The sequence below is a fragment of the Sorex fumeus genome, unplaced genomic scaffold (genome assembly GCF_029834395.1).
Source record: "Sorex fumeus unplaced genomic scaffold, SorFum_2.1 ptg000014l, whole genome shotgun sequence".
NCBI lineage: Eukaryota > Metazoa > Chordata > Mammalia > Eulipotyphla > Soricidae > Sorex > Sorex fumeus.
Genome location: NW_026606071.1, coordinates 37,031,033 through 37,052,727, shown reverse-complemented (window position 1 = coordinate 37,052,727; position 21,695 = coordinate 37,031,033). Strand labels below are relative to the sequence as shown.

Genomic DNA, 21,695 nt, shown 5'->3' with positions numbered 1-21,695 from the left:
GCTTAGGTGCTGGAGGGGAGGATGGTGTGTGCTCAGGGTTGAGCCTGAAAACGTCCCTCCTGGCAAAGCATATGCTCAAGCATTTGGTTCCCTTTCTCTTCTGGTTGGCTCCTCGGCACCTAAGCGGTCACGGCATCCACACGCGGGGCAATGGCCAATGCAGTTTTGGACGCACAGCAGCCAGCCGGCAGCACGGGGGACCTGGATGGCCTCTACCCAGAGCTGCTTCTCATCCCCCCACCCCTCCCCACGCGGGGGCTCCTGGAGCCCATTGAAAGCGTCTCTCCTCCGGAGAACCCTGCGCCTGTGACAGCTGACCCAGGCTGCCTGCTGGTGGAGGCCACGGCCGCAGATGAGGACCCTGGGAACATGGAGATCATCGTGGAAGCGGTTGCCGGAAATCTGTCCCCAGGTGCCCCCGGAGAGACCCCAGGTACCGCACTGGGTGCTCGCAGGCCAGTGGGGTGGGCCGCCCCGAGCTCTGGGCTTGGGTCGGTTTGGACCCTTCTGCATCAAGAGGGTTCTGTTTTTATGTTGTCCTGTGATGAGCAGGAGGGGAACACGAATGGCAGCTGGCGAGGAGGGACACAGCCTGCTGTGTGGCGCTTGGCAGTGTCTCCCTGCCAGGGCGGCATGTGTGTGCGTGTGTGTGTGTGTGTGCGTGTGTGTTGCTTGTGTGTGTGTATGTGTGTGGCCATGGTCTAGAGTGGAGACCTTCCTTCACTCTTATCCTTGGGGCACCTCCCTGCTGCTCTCCCCTGCCCCTACCACGCTCCCCTTCCCCCACCTCCCACCAGCAGCAGCGGGGATTGGACAGAAGGCCCCCTCTGGGTGGGGCAGCTTTGCAGAGGTAATCTGGTGGCCTCCTCTAGCCCCAAAACACACAACCATCACTTTTTTTTTTTAATTAAAAAAAAAATTGGCAGGGGTGGGTCACAACCCGGTGATGCACAGGGCTTCCTCCTGGCTTATGCACGCAGGAATTACTCCTGGTGGTGCTCGGGGGATCATATGGGATGCTGGGAATCGAACCCGTGTCAGCCGCATGCAAGGCAAACGCCCTACCCGCTGTGCTCCAGCCCCAATTTTTAAAAAAATTTTTAATGAATCACTGTGAGATACAGTTACAGACTTACAAACTTTCACACCACCACTTTCTTGCACTTGATATGCTTAACCTTCCAAGACCTTGCATTATGGAAGTAGAACATTTAGGCTAGGAGAAAGATTTCTGCTTTTTTTTTTTCTTTTTGGGTTCACACCTGGCGAGGCACAGGGGTTACTCCTGGCTCTGCACTCAGAAGTTACTCCTGGCGGTGCTCAGAGGACCATATGGGATGCTGGGAATCGAACCCGGGTTGGCCGCGTGCAAGACAAACGCCCTACCCGCTGTGCTATCTCTCCAGCCCCAGATTTCTGCATTTAGACACAGATTTCACTTTATCTAAAGCCCCTCGTTTTTTGTTTTTGTTTGGGTGTCATACCCAGCTCAGGGATAACTCCTGGCTCTGCACTCAGGAATCACTCCTGGAGGGGTCAGGGGACCCTGACTTTTCCCAAAAAGGATGGTCTCTCTTCGTGAGTGCTGTGTCTCGGAAACTCCCTTTACTGAATAGAAAAGTAACACTTAATCATAGCTAAGTTTCTCTGTCTCTGTCTCTGTCTCTGACATATTGGGATGTCAGGGATTGAATTTGCAAAGTAAGTGCCCTACCCACTGTACTATCTTTCCAGCCCCAGTGGCCCCTCATTTGGGGGTAATTCTCCTGTTTTTTGAGTTTTTTGTTGTTTCCTAACCTTAACCTCCATGTGCTGTCTTGCCCGATCCTTCAGACACCAGTACAGGCAAGACTGGGATTTGACTGTTTTTGTTTTGGGGTCACATCTGGTGTTGCTCAGAGGTTATTCCTGAGCTCTGTGCTGGGGAGCTGGGGATTTAGGCCAGCACCTTACTCGCTGCATTCTCTCTGGCTCTCTGTGATTTGACTTTTCTCAGAACGGATGGTGTCTCTTTGTAACTGCTGTGTCTCGGAAACTCTCTTTACTGAGTAGAAAAGTAACACCGAGTCATAGCTAAGTTTCTGTCTCTGTCTCTGTCTTCTATCTCTGTCTCTGTGTCTCTCTCAGTCTTTCAGTCTCTCTCTCTCTCTCTCTCGCTCTCTCGCTCTCTCGCTCTCTCTGTGCTGGGGGTTAGGGTAACCCAAGGCCTCATGCAAGCACATTGCTGAGCTGGTTTTTGCATTTGTTGTTTTTTTTTTCTTTTTCTTTTTTTCTTTTTTTTTTGTGTGTGATTTTTATACATTTTATTTTCAGAAAGTAGTCCACAATAGTTCATTACAGATAATTCAAACACTGACCCCACCAGCAAGCATCTCCCACCACAATAAGAGGGAAGCGTGTGAAGGTTGTTGTATTTCATTCTGGGACCATTTAAGCCCATATATAGAAGAATACAATCAAGTATGTTAAAAATCAAACAAATGTTTGGTACTTTAAGTACATCAGTGGGTTAGGGTTTAAGAGGTTGCACAAATGCGGCATCGCTCTCTTCTGGGAGCTTTATTTTATAGTCTCTGGATCTTGGCCATTGATAAAATGATATGGGGGGGGTGTTGTGGGTGTGATTGCTAAGCTACTGGAAAACTGGGTATCTGGGGGGAGGAGGCCCAGTCCCGATCTGAGCAGGCTTGGAGATCTCAGCCACGAATCACGCATACCTGGGTTCCTCTGCCGGTTCCTTCATGCATGAGGCTCGTCTGCTCATGTGGAGGTGGCCTTGAGTATGGCTGCGCCTGGGTTCTGCTTTGGGAGAGGAGGGAAACTCAACCCGCCCCCCTCCGAGGTGCCCCGGTGAAGACAGCCTGGTGCGGGGGCAGGAGATTCTGCCTGTTTTTTGTTTGTTTGTTTGTTTTTCAATTAAGACACTGATTTTCAAAGTATTCCTAAGTGAGTGTTTGGAAGACTATATATTCCAGCACCAGTCCCACCATCAGGGTCCTCAGGGTCCCTCCCCAGCGGCCTCTTTGACAGGCCCATTGTTAAGCTTGGTTTGTTGTGGTTTGGGGTTGTTCTTGCCTCTGTGGTTTGGATACACGTGGCTACTACACCAGCTATGGACCCAGGGCCCTTGCCAATGCCCCTCTTACTTCCCATCCACCTCTTACTTCTTCCTCTTCTTAGTGTGGGTAGCATAGCTTGCCTTCCGGTTCAATGCTTTCTGGATGTGGTTACAGCTTATTAATGTTCGTTTAGCAAATATCTACTCAGCACCTATTTTAGTTTGGTCTTTTGGGCCACACCTGGCGATGCACAGGGATTACTCCTGGTTCTGTACTCAAGAATTACTCCTGGCAGTGCCCAGGGAACCAGATGGAATGCCGGGGATCCAACCCCGCAAGGCAAACTCCCTACCCATGGGACTATCGCCCTCACCCCTCCACACCTAGTGGATGCCAAGTTTTAGGCTAGAACCTGGGAATCCGGTCATGTGGGCAGTTCTGTTCCTGGAACCATTAAAAAAAAAAAATGGGGCCGCAAGTAGGGAGCTTGTCTTGCACGTGGACATCCCTTGTTCGATCCTCAGTACCGCACACAAGGTCCCCTGAGCCCTGCCAGGAGTGACCCTGAGCACAGAGCCAGGAGGAAGCCCCAAGCACTGCCGGGTGGGACCCAAAACCCAAAACTAAAAGCCACAATTCTCCAAACATGTGTAAAATAAGCCTCATGTGTACCTACTGTAGGTTTGATGCCCAGCACCCCCTGGGATTCCAGTCATCACTAGCTGCAGGCTGGCTGACCCTGGTCTCCCTGTCACCGTAGGACCCCCGAGCACTGTATCCTCAGGCACTTGCACTGAATTGCCAGGTCGGTGGGCTGAGAGTTGCCAGTGGGGACCCCTAGACCGCCCAGGGGCTTATGGTCCAGCTCTTAGGTCCTTATAAGGGCTTATACTTCAGGTCTCTGATAATCTAGTTCCGGCACCAGACTTCAAGTTCATGTCTCTCCGAGGGGTCCCTGATTCTCTGGTACATTCCCCCCTCTCTCCCTCATCGTATTCCGCCTGATTCTCGTCCCTCTGCCCTGCAGGTGTGCTGGTGAAGGTGGTGGAGGTGTACTTCTGCGAGCACTGTGAGCGGAGCTTCGCGGAACCGGCCCTGCTGGCCCTGCACCAGTGCCCCGAGTCCCTCCCGCGGCCCGGCCCGAGCCCCGCGGAGCCCAGCCCCACGCAGAGCCAGAACCCCGCCGCTGCGGCTGACGGCCCCCTGCCCTGCCCTGTGTGCGGCCAGGAGTTCACCCAGCCCCAGGCCCTGAAGAGCCACTTCAAGGCTCACCGCAGCGCCCCCGACACCTTCCCCTGCCCGGAGTCGGGCTGCGCCTTCTCGGCGGCAGCGCGCCGGGCACTGCAACAGCACCTGAGACAGGCGCACGGCGCCGTGCCCGTGCCCTGCGCCTTCCGGGGCTGCCCGCTGCTCTTCGCCAGCCAGCAGGGCATGGAGCGCCACCGGCAGGCCCACTACCCTTTCCACTGCCGGCTCTGCAGCTTCGCGGGCTCCAACATCAAGCTCTTCCGGCAGCACCAGCGGAGCCACGTGGTTGCGCCGCCCCGAGCACCTGCCGGGCCAGGTGGGTGATGCGGCGCCCGGCCCCGAGTGCCCCTGGGGGCGAATGGCACTGTGGCAGCTGCTGTGCCCCCTGCCAGGGAAAGAAGGACAGTTTTTGGAAGCTGGGGGTGGGCTGGGGGGCGGTCTAGAAAACCTGGGAGCAGGGAGCCCAAGAGAACAGCGGGGAGGGTGCTGGCCTTGCACTCGGTTGACCCGGATTCCATCCCCAGCATCCCATGCGGTCCAGGAAGGATCCCTCCGTACAGAGCCAGGAGTCAGCCCTGAACATCGTGGGTGTGGCCAAAAAAAAAAAAGAAAAGGGAGAAAGAGGGCCCCCCCCCCCCATGGGTGGACTTGGTCGCCTGCCTGGTGGAGGTGTCTAGGGAGAGGAGGGGTGGGTTTGACTGGACCTAAGTCGGTGACTAGGCTTACCCAATAGAACATTCTACTGGGTTTTTTCCTCCTCCTCTTCTTCCTCCTCCTTCCTCCTCCTCCCTCCTCCTCCCTCCTCCTTCCTCCTCCTTCCTCCCTCCTCCCTCCTCCTCCTCCTCCTCCCTCCTCCTCCTCTTCCTCTTTTGTGATTATGTTTCAGTCATAAAATGATGGAGCACCCATCCCTCCACCAGTGCCCATTCTCCACCACCAATGTTTTCAGTGTCCCTCCCGCCACCCTCACCCCTTCCCACCCTGTGTCTCTGTGGCAGGCACATTCCCTCTTTCTCTCTCTATTTTGGGTGTAAATGTTTGCAGTACAGTTACTAAGTGGCCATCATGTTTCGTCCATACTACTTTCAGCACGCATCTCCCATCCTGAGTGAGCCCTCCAACCATCATTTACTTATTGGTCCCTTCTCTATTCCAACTGCCTTTTCCCTCAGCATGTGAGGTAGGTTTCCAAGCCATGGAGCGATCCTCCTGGTCCTTATTGTGTGTAGGAGTATTGCTATTTATTCAGCCATTGATTAGGGTGATTGAATTGGGCATGAACTCCACCTTACTTTTTTTTTATGTATATAAGTTTATTTATTGAATCACCGTGAGAGCAGTTACAAAGCTTTCAGGTTTAAGTCTCGGTCATACAATGATGAAACACCCGTCTCTTCACCAGTGCCCATTTTCCACCACCAAAAACCCCAGTATACCCTCCACCAATACCTCACCCTACCTGTGGGGCAGATGATTTCCACATTTCTCTCTCTACTCTGATTACATTCAATATTTCTACACCAGACCCATCTTTTTTGTTTGGGATTTTACCCCAACAGCGGTAGGGCGTTTGCCTTACAAGCGGCCAACAAGGCCGACCCAGGTTCGATTCCTCCGCCCCTCTCGGAGAGCCCGGCAAGCTACCGAGAGTATTCGATATGCCAGACACAGTAACAACCAAGTCTCCAATGGAGACGTTACTGGGCCTGCTCGAGCAAATCGACGATCAACGGGAGGGCCTTTACTTTACTTTACTTTTACTCAGATCTGCCGAAAAGGCAACAGTAGACACTGATTATGAATAACATATGATGTCACGTGGCCGCAGTAGTGGCCGTGCTATTTTGGAATTCCGAAATTTTAACAGTTAATTCTGGAGGGATTTCTGCCAAAACCTGCTGGGTTCCGAGATTTGTTCCTGAGACTCTTGGATCATGGCCATTAATCAGCTTGATCAGGAGCCAAAGAGGCCGTTTGTGGGTGGCAACTCGGGGGTCTCGTTGGGGTGGGGAGGAAAGGGTCAGTTCCACCCCATCCCGTGAGGCCTCACATGTCTTGTCACTGTGGGCCCAAACCTGACTGTCCAGTGGCCTCTGGGGGATGGCAGCCACCAAACTTCCAAGGGGGAGCGGACAGAGGGACAGTACCCTTCCCACCTGGGGTGGTCCAGCGCCGGTAACCCATTGCGGACACTGGTTGCATCTCTGCCAAAAGCCGCTGGGTTCCGAGATTTGTTTCTGTGTCTCTGGGATCATGGCCATTAAGCAGTTTGATCAGGAACCAGAGAGGCCTTGCCTCCAATTATATAGGTGAGCCACAGGTGGCTTGTGGGTGTGTCTCCCACATACCTAACTTTTACTTTCTTGGTAAACTTGGCCCCAAGTTGTGGGGGTCTGGTCAAAAGCACAGCAGCTATTTTTGGATATCTGAAAGTCTGAAGGCACCATTAGGCTCCTGATGCACTTGCTTCACGGGTACAAACTGACCTGCTGGCGGTACCATACCCCATTAGTCTCTTCTTATGTTACTTTATATTTCCACAGATGAGTGCAGTCCTTCTATGTCTGTCCCTCTCTTTCTGACTCATTTCACTTAGCATGATACTCTCCATGTCCATCCACTTATATGCAAATATCATGACTTCATCTTTTCTAACAGTTGCGTGGTATTCCATTGTGTACAAACCAGTTTCTTCTGTTTTTTTTTTTTTTAATCCTCTTGGTTTTGGCCACACCTGGCATTGCTTGTAAGACTGGGAGGTGGTGGGCGGGGGGGGGGGGGGGGGGGGTCATGTGGTCCCAGCGATGAAACCCGAGCCTCAGCCTTAGAGCTCCTTGACTCAGCAGAGCCTTTGGTGGTCAGAATAGGGTCCCCTGGACTGAGCCACCAGCCATTAGCACAGGGCCCCAAAGTTATCTGCCCACAGGTACCTCTGAGCCCCAGACCCCAACTCTGGTGACCTTGACTTTCTGCTTGTTTGTTTTGGGGTTACATCTGCAGTGGCCATATGGGATGCCGGGGATCGAACCTGAATTGGCAAATACCCTGCCTGCTGTACTATCGCTTCCAGCCCCTTTTGTCCCTTTTTTGGTTTTGCTTTTGGGTCACACCTGGTTCTGCACTCAGGAATTACCCCTGGTAGTGCTCAGGTGGCCATATGGGATGCCAGGGATTGAACCCAGGTTGTGTGCATATAAGGCAAGCGCCCTCCCCACTATACTGTCCCTCCAGTCCCAGGTTGTTTTCAGTTTTGTTTTGGTTTGATTTGTATTTTTACGGTGCTAGGGATGAAACCCAGGCTCTTACACTTGCCGGACAAATGCAGTGCCTCAGAGCATCATCCCAGGCCCTGCTCTCCCTGTTAAAAGCAGTAGAAGCTCGAACTCGGCCAGCCCCTTGGGCCCAGGGAGAGGAGAGTCCCACACATATCCCTGAGTTCACTGTGTCTCCAGGAGGGGTCACACCTTCACCTCCAGAGGACGCGGGCCTGCCCCTTCCGGGACCAGAGACCTCCACGGAGGACGATGCAGAGAAAGAGGAGGAGACCAGCCCCGAGAAGGATACCCCGCCAGCCCCGGAGGGTGGGCAGGAGGCTCAGCCCGCGGAAGGTAAGAAGCATCCCCAGACCCAGGCCTGCCCTGGGGGACCGGGCGGTGCTGAGGTCCCCGGCAGGGCCAGCCCTGCCACACTGAGTGCTGGTTCTCACCCTCTGCTCTCAGGGTTCTGCTCTGATGTGGGTGGCAGAAAACGTTGAGTGGGCCAAGACTGAAGATTCCTGGGGGTGGGGGGACAGGAATCTTTTTAGTCAGGAAACTGGGCTCAGGTCACAGGAGGGGGTGACCCAACTGGTTGCTGAGCATCCGCCTGTCTCCCTGTTTTTTTCCTGAGCCTGAAGTTCGGCTGTTGTGTCTTTCTCCACTCACCATCCCGCCCCCCAAGAAATGCAGCGGGAGACAAGTCCCAGAGTGTTAGCACAACGTGTAGGGCACTTGCCTTGTACCCGGCCAACCCTGGTTTGACCCCTGGTATCACCTAGATTTCTGAGTACAGAGCCTGGAGTAACCCCTGAGCATCGCCAGGTGTGGCCCCACAACAAAAACAGACAAGCACAACATAATGCAACAGGGGCCTGGGCCACCTGCATACCTTGGGGGTCACCAACGCACCTTTGGTTGGGTGTGAAGTTTGGGTTGGTGCACTGTCAGAAATGCTCACTGCTTCTGAAGCTTTCCCAGCACTCATACCCAGCTACCCCCCACCCCCCCACCTGGGGGCCCCACCAGCTGCAGTTTAAGACGCTAGGGTTAGGGGCTGGAGAGATAGCAGAGCGGGTAGGGCATTTGCCTTGCACGTGGCCGACCCGGGTTCGATTCCCAGCATCCCATATGGTCCCCTGAGCACCGCCAGGAGTAACTCCTGAGTGCAGAGCCAGGTGTAACTTCTGTGCATTGCTGGGTGTGACCCAAAAATCAAAAACAGAAAAAAACAAAACAAAAAAAAAGAAGCTCGGGTTAGAGGGAAGCGGGGGAGGGGGAGAGGTCATGGGGCTTCAGCTCATGCGCTGCATGTTTGAGCCCTGCACTCCCAGTGTTGCATGGGAGGGAACAGCGGAGACGCTGAGCGCCAGTCGGCGTGGCCCGGAAAACACACAAACCAGCAAAAAAGCAGCAACGGTTGGGGCTAGAGAGAGAGCACAGTGGGTAGGGTGTTTGCCTTGCACGCAGCCGACCTGGGTTCGATTCCCAGCATCCCATATGGTCCCCTGAGCACTGCCAGGAGTAATTCCTGAGTGCAGAGCCAGGAGTAACCCCTGTGCATCACCGGGTGTGACCCAAAAAGCAAAAAAAAAAAAAAAAAACAACGGGGAGCGGGGCCAGAGCGACAGTACCACCGGCAGGGTGTTTGTCTTGGATGTGTCCTACGCAGTTTCGATCCCCCAGCATCAGGGATGCACCACCAGGAATGATGATCCCTGATGCAGAATCAGGAGTCACCCCTGAGCATCACTGGGTGTGACTCCAAAACAAACAGACAAAAAGTAGCAGCGACTGGTGCAGAGCTGAGCCGGCCAGTGGAAGCGTGTAGGGGTGCTTTCTCCCCTCCCTCCCCTCACTCCGAGTGGGGTCCCTTGTCTTCCTGTTCTTCCTCCCAACCCTCCTGGTCCCTCTGCCAGCCCAGATACACCCTCCAAGGGGCTGGAGTGCTAGCCCAGGGGGGAGGGCGCTTGCCCTGTGCGAGGGTGCCCCGTAGTGATCCACAGCACCTCACATGGTGCCCTGAGCCTTCAGGAATGATCCCTGAGCACAGAGCCAGGAGTAAGCCCTGCTCCCCATTATAGCCAGGTATGGCCCCCCAAAAAACAAACGCTGCCTCCAGGACGGGGATGCTCAGAAGACTGGGATCCGTCTGTGTGCAGAGGGCGTCCTGGGTCTCTCCCTGGGAGTGCTCTGTGCCCTGGGACCATGCTGGGGCTAGTCCCTGAGCATGAATGAGCAGGATCGGCTTGAAAATCAAAAGAGGACGACTCCTCCATCCAGATCATTCTTTCAAACCACCCAAAGTCAGGGCCCAGAAATATTGGTGGATCCAGGGGTTGGGTAAAACACAGCAAGCCAGGTCTGGAGAAATAGCACAGTAGGTAGGGCATTTGCCTTACACGCAGCCGACCTGGGTTCGGTTCCCAGCATCCCATATGGTCCCTCGAGCACCGCCAGGAGTAATACCTGAGTGCAGAGCCAGGAGTAATCTCTGTGCAAAGCCGGTGTGGCCCAAAAAGTTAAAACAACAACAACAACAACAACAACAACAACAACAAAAAACAGCAAACCAACTGCCAGGGTCTCTCGACTCCTGGCGATGTTGGAGCCCCCCACTGAGGAGGCGTCCCTGTGACCCGAGGGTGGGGCCTCCTGGCGGGGCTCAGTGCCCTGGGCTCACTCCTGGCGGGGTTCCGGGAACTCTCTGCGGTGCTGGGGATTGAACCCCGGTCAACCACGAACAAACCAGGACAGGGCTGGACTACCAACCACTTGGGTCCTGGGGACAATATCTGCCTGGTCTCCCGGGCAGAAAGGCAGAAGAGGGGCTGGTCAGGGCTAAGGCATTTGCCTCGCACGCCGCTGACCCGGGTTCGATTCCCCAGCACCCCATCTGGCCCCGCCCCCGCCCCGGCACCCCCTTCCCCCTCCCCCCAGTGATGCCTTGACCTCCCCATAACAAACCAGGCGGCGGGAGGAGGCAACTCTCCGACCCCGCCTTCCTCTCCCGCCCCCCCCCCCCCCGCAGGGGGCGCGGCCCCGGGACCCGAGCCGCTCTTCAAGACCCACATGTGCCCCGAGTGCAAGCGCTGCTTTAAGAAGCGGACGCACCTGGCCGAGCACCTGCACCTGCACTTCCCGGACCCCAGCCTGCAGTGCCCCAACTGCCAGAAGTTCTTCACCAGCAAGAGCAAGCTGCGCACGCACCTGCTGCGCGAGCGGGGCCAGAAGGCGCACGGCTGCCCGCTGTGCCACTACCGCGCCGTGGAGCGCAACGCCCTGCACCGCCACATGGCCAGCATGCACGAGGGCAGCAGCAACCTCTACTCGGACACCTACGCCTGCCCCGTGTGCCGCGCCGAGTTCCGCCTCAGCCAGGCGCTCAAGGAGCACCTCAAGGGCCACGCGGCCGCCGCCGCCGCCGCGCCCCCGGCCCTGGGCTGCCTGCAGGCCGGTTGCCGCTACGCCGCGCCCGACCGCAAGGCCCTGGTGCGGCACCTGCGCGAGGCGCACGGCGCGCGGGCCGTGGAGTGCCGCCACCACGCCTGCCCGCTGCTCTTCGCCACGGCCGAGGCCATGGAGGCCCACCACCGCAGCCACTACGCCTTCCACTGCCCGCACTGCGACTTCGCCTGCTCCAACAAGCACCTGTTCCGCAAGCACAAGAAGCAGGGCCACGCGGGCAGCCAGGAGCTGCGCTGCCCCTTCTGCTCCTTCGCCACCTTCAACCCCGTGGCCTACCAGGACCACGTGGGCAAGATGCACGCGCACGAGAAGATCCACCAGTGCTCCGAGTGCAACTTTGCCACGGCGCACAAGAGGGTGCTCATCCGCCACATGCTGCTGCACACGGGTGAGTGAGGGGGCCGGGGAGGGGTGGGGGCAGGCCATCTCTGCCCATTAGTTCAGTCCGACCTCTGTGGGGGGAGCCTTGGGCCAGGGCGTCACTCAGCCGACAAAGGGCCTGCTTTTGTGACAGTTGACAGGGTTTAGGGCCAGGCCGATAATACAGCAGGTGTTCCAATCCCCGACACCACATAGGGTCCTTGAGTGCCACCAAGAATGGTCCCTGTGGGGCTGGAGTGATAGCACAGCAGGTAGCGTGTTTGCCTTGCACACGGCTGACCCGGGTTCAATTCCCATCATCCCATATGGTCCCCCCGAGCACCACCAGGAGTAATTCCTGAGTGCATGAGCCAGGAGTGACCTCTGTGCATTGCCGGGTGTGACCCAAAAAGCAAAAAAAAAGAATGGTCCCTGAGTGCAGAGCCAAGAAGAAGCCCTGAGCACTGCCAAGTGTGGTCTAAAAACCAAAAAAAAAAAAAAGAAAGAAAGAAAGAAATGACATTGTATGACTGAAACTCAATCATGAAGGCTTTATAACTATCTCATGATGATCCAATAAAGAGAAAAAAAAGGTGGGGGGCTGGAGCAATAGCACAGTGGGTAGGGTGTTTGCCTTGCACACGGCCAACCCGGGTCCAATTCCCAGCATCACATATGGTTCCCCGAGCACCGCCAGGAGAAATTCCTGAGTGCGTAAGCCATTAACCCCTGTGCTTCGCTGGGGTGACCCCCCAAAAAAAATTTTTTTAATAAAAAGAAAAAGAAATGACAAGTTTTAAATGTTCTGTTTCTATGAGGCTGGAGAGATAGTACAGCGGGTTGGGCACTTGCCTTGCATGCGGCCCAACAGATAAATACCCAAACACTGCCAGGAGTAATTCCTGAGCACAGAGCCAAGAGGAATCCCATAGGAATCGCCGGGTATAATCTCAAAACTAATGAATAAATGGCCTGTTTCCCGGGGTTGTAGAAACAGTGAGTCGGGGTGCTTGCCCTGCATTCAGCTGACCTGGGTTCGGTCCCCAGCACTTCATAGGGTCCCCCCAAGTCCCACCTGCAGTGATCCCTGAATGCAGAGCCAGGAGTAAGCCCCAAACACTGCCAAGTGTGGCCCAGAAACAAACAAAAAGAGAGTAATTTTTAAAAATTCTAAATGTTCGGGGCTGGAGTGATAGCACAGCAGGTAGGGTGTTTGCCTTGCATGCAGCCGACCTGGGTTCGGTTCCCAGCATCCCATATGGTCCCCTGAGCACTGCCAGGAGTAATTCTTGAGTGCAGAACCAGGAGTAACCCCTGTGCATTGCCGAGTGTGACCCAAAAAGCAAAAAAAAAAAAAAATTCTAAATGTTCTATTTTCGGGCTACACAGCTATTAATGGGCCCTGGAGTCCGAGTTTTGGGGCCAGCACCCAGCCTGAGGGTCAGGGCCTGGCCACAGCCACTCGCCCTTGAGCTCGCACCGGACACGCTGAGCACTGTGCCAGCCTCTCTTCCTCTTGCTAGCCGTGCAGGGCCAGTGTTTTCATTAGTGGCTCTCCCTTTGGGAACAGAGAGATGGATGGAAGTGGTAAATGACCTGCTAGTGCATACGTGGTCATAAACTGGGATTTTTTTCAGGGACCCATAGCTGGTGGTGCCGAGGGCTCACGCCTGGTGGTTCTAGAGGGATTGTACGCAGGGCCGGTATTCTGACCAGGGTCACGGCTGCAGCCACGAGCTAGACAAAACATCTTCCCCTCTGGAGTATCATGCCAGCCCCGGAAACTTGGAATTTGAACCACCACTTAAGAGCTCTTTGATTCCCCTAAGCCTGTTTCCTCCTCTGCAGATGGGCTCCCTTGGCGTGTGCCTCCTGAGGCTAGTTGTCAGGATGCCGAGAGAGGCGGCATGTTTAGCAGGTGCTCAGGGAGGTCTCCGGAGCCCTTACTCTGCAAATGTGGCATAACCACTGGCCTGTATTGATTTTTTTTTTCTCTCTCTTAAGTGCATCAGTTGGCCTTTTGCATTAGCAAGCTGGATCTGTTTGTTTGGGGGCCATACCCAAAGTTTATTCCTGGCTCTGTATATAAGGATTACTCCTGGCACACTCAAAGGGAACCCTTGGGGTCCCAGGACCAAACCCAGGTTGACCACATGCAAGGCAACTGCCCTGCCTGCTGTACTATCATCTCCCAGGCCCTCTAGTGTGGATTTTATTTTGTTTTTGTTTTGGGGCCACAGCTGGCAATGCTCAGGGCTTACTCCTGGCCCTGCACTCAGGAATTACTCTTGGCAGAGCTCAGAGGACCCTATGGGATGCTGGAGATGGAACCCCGGTCAGCCACGTGCAAGGCAAGCGCCCTCCCCACTGTACTGTTGCTCCAACCCTTACTACGAATTTTATCTACTTATTCTTGGCTTTTTGGGTCACATGCAGCGATGCTCAGGAGTTACTCCTGGCTCTGCACTCAGGAATTACTCCTGGTGGTGCTCGGGGAACCATATGGGATGCTGAGAATTGAACCCAGTCGAGTCGGCAGCGTGCAAGGCAAACACCCTACCCGCTGTGCTATCACTCCAGCCTCACAGCATGAGTTTTAAAGGGGCTGGGAAGGAGGCTCCAAAGGCTGGCTTGCAGACTTTGCGGCCAGGTGTCCTGGCTGCCCTGAGCCCTGCTGGATGCCACCCCCAAATAGGACGTGGCCCTTCTGGGTCATTTCGAAAGCTCAGACTTCACTTGCTGCCTTCACTGGGGAGAGTGGCCGGAGACAGATGTGACACCCCCAGCGTGGCCCTCTGCACCTCAGGGCGCTGGGCAGGTTGGAATGCGGATGGCAGGGGCGTCCCTCCATCACGCCCTTGACAGGCACCTTCTCCCCTCTCTCACCCCCTCCTCCGCACCGGAAGGCGAGAAACCTCACAAGTGTGAGCTGTGCGACTTCACGTGCCGGGACGTGAGCTACCTGCCCAAGCACATGCTGACGCACTCGGATACCAAGGACTACATGTGCACGGAGTGCGGCTACGTCACCAAGTGGAAGCACTACCTCAGCGTGCACATGCGCAAGCACGCCGGTGACCTCAGGTGCGCCCCCACAACCCCAGACTCCCTCCCAGTGGCTTGGCATCTGCGGGGCGGGCGCTGTTGGGGCGAGGGAAGGAGAGTGGCCAGGAGGGTAGGCCTGGAGAAAGTGTCACTTGAGTATCAGAGCCCCCAGGGCCGGTCACTCCCAGCTCCGGGCAGCATTTCCGGTCTGTGGGCACAGCTGGCCCGGAGCCTGGGAGAAGAGGATGTCCTCTGGATCATTCAGGCCCCCTATTTCCATGGGAAAAAGGAATGAAGGTTCCAGTCCCATTGCATGCCATGGCCAGGCCAGGTGCTTATAAGTGTCCGGTGGGTAACAGCCAGGACACCCGCCCTTTTGGGAGCAGCGTGGAGGCGGAATTAGAAGCAGGCCCTGGAGGCTGTCTCTGCCCTCACTGTCCCTGTGACGCTTGGGAGGGGCTGGGTTCTGTGTTCTCCTCCTTTTCCCTGTGCGTGGAGATGCCTTATACAGAGATGGAATGATGAAAGCAGGTGATGCAGCTACCCAGCCGCATGGAGAGCCTGGCCCTGGGGCTTAGCAAAACCATTAAAGTTGTGGGCTGAAAATTTAATAGAGTGGGTAGGACACTTGCTTGGCTTGGCATGCACCCGACCCCCTGGATTTGGTTATTGGCATCCCATATGGTCCCCCCCCCCCAAGCACTGCTGGGAGTAATTCCTAACTTCAGAACCAGAAGTGACCCCCTAAGCATCTCTAGGTGTGACCCCAAAAATCTGAAAAAATTAAAATAATTAGAGTTATGGGGCAAAAGAGATAGATCAGTGGACAGGGTATTTTCCTTGCATGCAGCTGACGTGGGTTACATCCCTTGGCAGCCATTATGTTCCCTAACCCCTGCCAGGAGTAAGCCCGGAGCATCACCAGGCATGACCCCCCATAAATCTGAAAAATTAAAAAGGAAAACAAAAAATTAGAGGGGCTGAAGCGATAGGACAGTAGGTAGGGCATTTGCCTTGCATGTGGCCAACCAGGGTTTGATTCCTGGCATCCCATATAGTCCCCCGAGCACCGCCAGGAGTAATTCCTGAGTGCAGAGCCAGGAGTAACCCCTGTGCATCGCCAGGTGTGACCCAAAAAGCAAAAAAAAAAAAAATTAGAGTTGTGGATAGGTCAGCAGATAGGGTGCTTGCCTTGCATGCAGCTCACCTGGGTTCCATCCCCATCAGCTGTTATGTTCCCTCGCCTCTGCCAGGAACAAGCCTTGAGCATCGCCAGATTTGGTCTAAAAAACAAACAAACTAAACCCACTAGAGTTGTGGGGTTAGAGAGATACTACAGCAGATTAAGCCTTGTACATGGCCAACTTGGGTTCCTGCCTCTACATTCAGAATTAACTCTTGGCAGAGCCCGGGGGGCCATATGGGATGCCCAGGATGGAACCTGGGTCAGCCAAGTGCAAGGCACGCACTGTACTATGGCACTACATATGGTTCCCGGGAGGACAGCCAGGACTAATCCCTGAGCCCCAGGCTCCCCACCCACCCACCCCCGCCCCCGCCACCACCACCCCAAAACTGAACCAGACGACTAGAATTCCGATCTCGTGCCTCCACTTCTCCCCCATCAGGTACCAGTGCAACCAGTGCCCCTACCGCTGCCACCGGGCCGATCAGCTGAGCAGCCACAAGCTGCGGCACCAGGGCAAGTCGCTGATGTGCGAGGTGTGCGCCTTCGCGTGCAAGCGCAAGTACGAGCTGCAGAAGCACATGGCTTCCCAGCACCACCCGGGCGCGCCCGCGCCGCTCTACCCGTGCCGCTACTGCAGCTACCAGAGCCGGCACAAGCAGGCGCTGCTGAGCCACGAGAACTGCAAGCACACGCGGCTGCGCGAGTTCCGCTGCGCGCTCTGCGACTACCGCAGCTTCAGCAGCACCACGCTCTTCCTGCACAAGCGCAAGGCGCACGGCTACGTGCCAGGCGACCAGGTCTGGCAGCTCCGCTGTGCCGGCCCGGAGGCAGAGAACGCCGCCAGACCTTGCCCCAGCCCGCCCCAGGACTCGGAGCCCTCCCACCCACCGGGCACCCCGCCTGAGGGGCCCGCTGGCGACCCGGGGACCCAGGAAACCCCCAGCCTGGAGCCCGCCCTGCCGGAGATCGGCGAGGACAGTGCGGGCCAGAGCAAGGAGCCCGAGGCCCAGGGCAGCCCCTGCCCGGCGGCTGAGGTCGAGGAGGGGGGCTGCACGCTCCACCTGGAGGCGCTGGACGTGGAGCTGGAAGCCGTGGCCGAGCCCCAGTTGGAGGCACTTGCAGAAACGGACCCCATGGAGCTGGGGCCGCTGGAAGGGCCTGGGGGCCCCTCGGAAAGCGCCACTCCGCCTCCGCCACCTCCACCGCTACCCCCGGACCTGGGGCCGGAGCAGGCACCCCCGGGGACCCAGCCAGCCCCCGATAGTCCCAAGCACGCACCTGCCTCGGAGGAGCCCCCTAACCCTTGGGTGGGAGCCTTGGAGGCGGCGCCCCCGGCCGAGACGTGTTCCCTAGCCCAGCCCCCTGAGGCGGAGTCCCTGCTCCGGGCACTGCGGCGGCGGGACAAGGAGCAGGCCGAGGCGCTGGTGCTGGAGGGTCGCGTGCAGATGGTGGTGGTCCAGGACGAGGCCCCGGCCTTCCGCTGCCCGCACTGTCCCTTCGTGGCCCGCCGGGAGAAAGCCCTGAGCCTGCACGCCCGGGCCGCGTGCCCGGGCCGCCGCGCGCCCCTCCTGTGCCCGGAGTGTGGCGCCAGCTTCAAGCAGCAGCGCGGCCTCAGCACCCACCTGCTGAAGAAGTGCCCCGTGGGGCTGGGCAAGAGCAAGGGGTCGGCTCCGGACGCCGCGGGCGGGGGGACTCCCCCTCCCACACCCGTACCCACGGAAGGCGAGCCAGGTGCCCACCGAGATCCCCCCTCGGCCCTTCCGGAACCCGAGGAACCGGCGGCGCCTCTCGCCCCGCCCCCGGACCCTGCAGCGGGGCCCGCCTCCTCGCCCGCGGAGACCCCCGAGAAGTTCCACTTCGAGCAGGGCAAGTTTCGCTGCGCCGCCTGCCCCTTCCTCTGCTCCCGGCTCTCCTCCATCACCTCGCACGTGGCCGAGGGCTGCCGCGGGGTGGGGCGCGCCAAGCGGGGGGCCTCCCACCCGCCGCCGGCCGGCTCCCCCAGGGACCCCGAGGGCCAGTCCGCAGACGGGCCGCCCAAGCCGAAGGGGGCGCGTTTCTCCTGCCCCACCTGCCCCTTCAGCTGCCAACAGGAGCGGGCCCTGAGGACGCACCAGGCGCGGGGCTGTCCCCTGCAGGTGGCGGCGGCGGCAGCGGGCGAGCCTCTCCGCTGCGACCTGTGCCCCTTCACCGCACCCGGGGCCGCCGCCCTGCGGCTCCACCAGCGGCGGAGGCACCCAGCGGCCGCCGCCGCGCCCCCGGCCCGCGGCCCCCGCCCCCCGCTGCAGTGCCCCGACTGCGGCTTCACCTGCAAGCAGAGCCGCTGCCTGCAGCAGCACCGGCGCCTCAAGCACGAGGGTGTGAAGCCGCACCAGTGCCCCTTCTGCGACTTCTCCACCACGCGCCGCTACCGCCTGGAGGCGCACCAGTCGCGGCACACGGGCGTGGGCCGCATCCCCTGCAGCTCCTGCCCGCAGACCTTCGGCACCAACTCCAAGCTGCGCCTGCACCGCCTGCGCGTGCACGACAAGACCCCGACCCACTTCTGCCCGCTGTGCGACTACAGCGGCTACCTGCGCCACGACATCACGCGCCACGTCAACAGCTGCCACCGCGGCACGCCGGCCTTCGCCTGCCCCCAGTGCGAGGCGCAGTTCAGCTCGGAGACGGCGCTCAAGCAGCACGCACTGCGCCGGCACCCCGAGCCCCCCGCGGACGCCGCCGCCGACGCCACCGATGCCAACGCCAACAACGCTGCCACCGCCGGGGCGCACGAGGGCCCGCTGCACTGCGCGCGCTGCGGGGTGCAGTGCCCCAGCCCCGCCAGCCTGCGGGGCCACACCCGCAAGCAGCACCTGCGGCGCCTCGAGTGCGCCGCCTGTCAGGCAGCCTTCCCCAGCCGGCCCGCGCTGGAGGCGCACCGACGGCAGCAGCACTTCAGCCACCGCTGCGGCATCTGCGACTTCGCGGCCCGCGAGCGTGGGGGCCTGGTAAAGCATTACCTGGAGCGGCACGAGGGGGACGACGACGGGAACGGGGAGCCGCCGTCCCGGCGCTGCCCCTTCTGTGACTTCGCCTGCCGCCACCAGCTGGTGCTCGACCACCACGTGAAGGGCCACGGCGGCACCCGGCTCTATAAGTGCACCGACTGTGCCTACAGCACCAAGAACCGCCAGAAGATCACCTGGCACAGCCGCATCCACACCGGCGAGAAGCCCTACCGCTGCCACCTCTGCCCCTACGCCTGTGCCGACCCCTCGCGCCTCAAGGTAACCAGCCACGGGGCGGAGGGTCCCCAGTGCCCCGGGGCTGGGCACCAGGGAACACCCGGAGTCCAGTTCAGTGTGTGATGGGGGAGGGGAGAACACATTCAAAAGTTGTGGCCTTGCAGGGCACACAGCGCTGCTCGGGGCTGACTCCTAACGCTGCCTGGGGAACCCTAAGGGATGCTGAAAACCCAACCCAGGTGGGTCAGGTACAAGGCATGTGCCTGATTACACAAACATGGTTTTATATTTATAGGGACAGACTTTTTGTTTGGGGGCCATACCTGGCGCCGCTTGGGGCTTACTCCTGGCTCTGCAGTCAGGGATGACTCCTGGTGGGGCTCAGGGCACCATATAGGATGCCAGGGCTGGAACCCAGGTCAGCTGTGTGCAAGGCAAGCACCTCTCTCTTTCGCTCTCTCTCACTCTCTCTCTGTGTGCCTGTGTGTGTGTGTGTGTGTGTGTGTGTGTGTGTGTAGAAATTAATAGGAATTAAGTGCTTACCTTGCACGTGGCTGACCTCAGTTTGCTCCCCCAAACACAGAGCCAGGAATATCCCGTGAGAACCAGTGGGTATCCTCTCCCTCCCCCCCGCAAAAAAAAACAACACCCAGAAATAATGTTTCATTTCAGTCAGTGATTTGTGTGACTGGTTTATATATACCCAGGGCAGCCTCAGAATTTCTCAGGTGGCACGGGGTCATGGCTGGGAGGGTTGAGGCAGCCCTAGATATGGATGTCATCCGTAACTGTGTGTGCCTCCAACCTTCCCAGCTAGTGGAGTCACTTTGGCTGTTTCCTGTTCCATGGATGACAGAGCCGTGCACTGGGGCTTGGGCAAAGTGGCAAGACCTGAGCTGCTCAGGGGGGCTGGGGGTGGCCATGGGGGCCAGCTTGGGACCCGTGTCAGTCGCAGGAGCAGGGATTACACCGGGCAGAGGGAGCCGGCCCCTCCAGGAGCTGCCCTGCGGCCCCTTCCCCCACCCGTGCACACCCCTTTTCCCTCTTCCAGTACCACATGAGAATCCACAAGGAAGAGCGGAAGTATCTGTGTCCGGACTGCGGGTACAAGTGCAAGTGGGTCAACCAGCTTAAGTACCACATGACCAAGCACACGGGTGAGTTGCTGGAAACCCCACCCCCAACCCCCCTCACTACTGCTGCTTTGGGAAGGACCTGACCTTGCTCAGATAGTTGCAGGGTAAGACCAGGAGTGCCCACCAGGGCCAGATTAGCTTTCTGGAACCCGAAACACCCATCAGCCACAGGGGGAGGTGGACGAGGATTCCCACAGCAGTCACGTGGGAAACCTTCCTCTCTGTGGGTGAGGCCAAAGGCGGGCCCAACTCCCTACAGGTGCCACTGAAGCAGGGCAGCCTGGACACGCCCCCCCCCCCACACACACACGCCATTTCTCATTCAGGCTGGAGTGCTTGGAACTAGTGCCTGTAGCCCCCCAGGAAGAGGAAAAAGCCCAACCATGGCCCCCCCATTCCAGAACCTTACCGCTCTTCCCCTCCCCCCACCCGCCCCTCTTAAAGCATTTTTTTTTCTCACACTAAATGAGTGGAATCGAGGCAGATCCTCATGCCCCAAGAGCACCCCTTGACCAGGTCAGGGTGGAAATCTCCCTCGTGGAAACCCTGTTTTCTGGGTCCTTCAAGGGTCCCTAGGTGGGTTGTCAACTGGCCACTGAACCCCAAAAACGTGCAGCGGGTAAAGCGTTTGCCTTGCATGCAGCCAGCCCGTGTTCTATCCCCGGCAATCCCATATGATCCCCCGGGGCACCGCCAGGAGTGATTCCTGAATGCAGAGCCAGGAGTCACCCCTGAGCCATACTGGGTGCGCACCCCACTCCAAAAAAAAAAAAGTCAGCCACAGCGGGAACCGTCAGCGCCTGCGGCTTGGTGTCCACCGCGTCCCGCACTCACCGCCCTGCCCTCCCCCCCCCGCCCACGCTGGCTCTGCCCCTCAGGACTGAAGCCGTACCGGTGTCCCGAGTGCGAGTACTGCACCAACCGCGCCGACGCGCTGCGCGTGCACCAGGAGACGCGGCACCGGGACGCGCGCGCCTTCATGTGCGAGCAGTGCGGCAAGGCCTTCAAGACGCGCTTCCTGCTGCGCACACACCTGCGCAAGCACAGCGAGGCGCGGCCCTACGTGTGCAACGTGTGCCGCCGCGCCTTCCGCTGGGCCGCCGGCCTGCGCCACCACGCCCTCACCCACACCGACCGCCACCCCTTCTTCTGCCGCCTCTGCAGCTACAAGGCCAAGCAGAAGTTCCAGGTGGTCAAGCATGTGCGCCGCCACCACCCCGACCAGGCCGACCCGAGCCAGGGCGTGGGGAAGGACCCCAGCACCCCTACGGTGCACCTCCACGACGTGCAGCTGGAGGAACCCGGCCCTCGCGCCCCGGACGCTCCGCCGACCGGCCCCGAGGGTTGACTGTTTGCAACCCTCCCTGCTCCAATTGCCGCGCTCCCCACCCAGGAGGAGGAGGAGGAGGAGGATGGGTGCCTGACCTCGCCTGGGCACAACGTCCGATCCCGAGCAAGGACTGATTTTGGAAGGGGTCAGGGTGGCCAGCGTCCGCCAGCACTCGGGCCACGGAACTTGGGGGCCGATGGCCCCGGGAATGAGCACCACCGACCGCCTGGGCGCCTGGGCTACTGGCAGAGGCTGCACGCTTTTTGCATCCCGCGCTGTCACCCGCACCCAGGTCTCCTGCTGGAGCTGGGCCTTCTCCATCCCGTTGGCTGTCCTTCCCGCCTCCCAGCTGCCGTGTCTCACGGTTGCATGTGCTGCTGTG

At 58.4% G+C, this 21,695-nt stretch overlaps 1 protein-coding gene across 1 annotated transcript; it reads left to right on the top strand.

Moving 5' to 3' along the window:
• Nucleotides 1–121: 121 nt before the first annotated feature.
• Nucleotides 122–21,342, top strand: ZNF142 (zinc finger protein 142). The gene is made up of 8 exons (XM_056111780.1): nucleotides 122–433; nucleotides 4,087–4,623; nucleotides 7,760–7,915; nucleotides 10,593–11,417; nucleotides 14,296–14,473; nucleotides 16,063–18,889; nucleotides 19,899–20,004; nucleotides 20,862–21,342. The coding sequence occupies exons 1-8, from the start codon at nucleotides 151–153 to the stop codon at nucleotides 21,329–21,331; spliced, it is 5,382 nt and encodes a 1,793-aa protein (XP_055967755.1). The 5' UTR covers nucleotides 122–150; the 3' UTR covers nucleotides 21,332–21,342.
• Nucleotides 21,343–21,695: the final 353 nt, after the last annotated feature.

Excerpts from the sequence above, each read along its gene's own strand:
- ZNF142 (XM_056111780.1), top strand. The coding sequence starts at position 151 with ATGGCCAATGCAGTTTTGGACGCACAGCAGCCAGCCGGCAGCACGGGG. Across the intron at positions 434-4,086 it reads TGCCCCCGGAGAGACCCCAG|GTGTGCTGGTGAAGGTGGTG; the intron begins GTACCGCACTGG and ends TCTGCCCTGCAG. Across the intron at positions 7,916-10,592 it reads GGAGGCTCAGCCCGCGGAAG|GGGGCGCGGCCCCGGGACCC; the intron begins GTAAGAAGCATC and ends CCCCCCCCGCAG.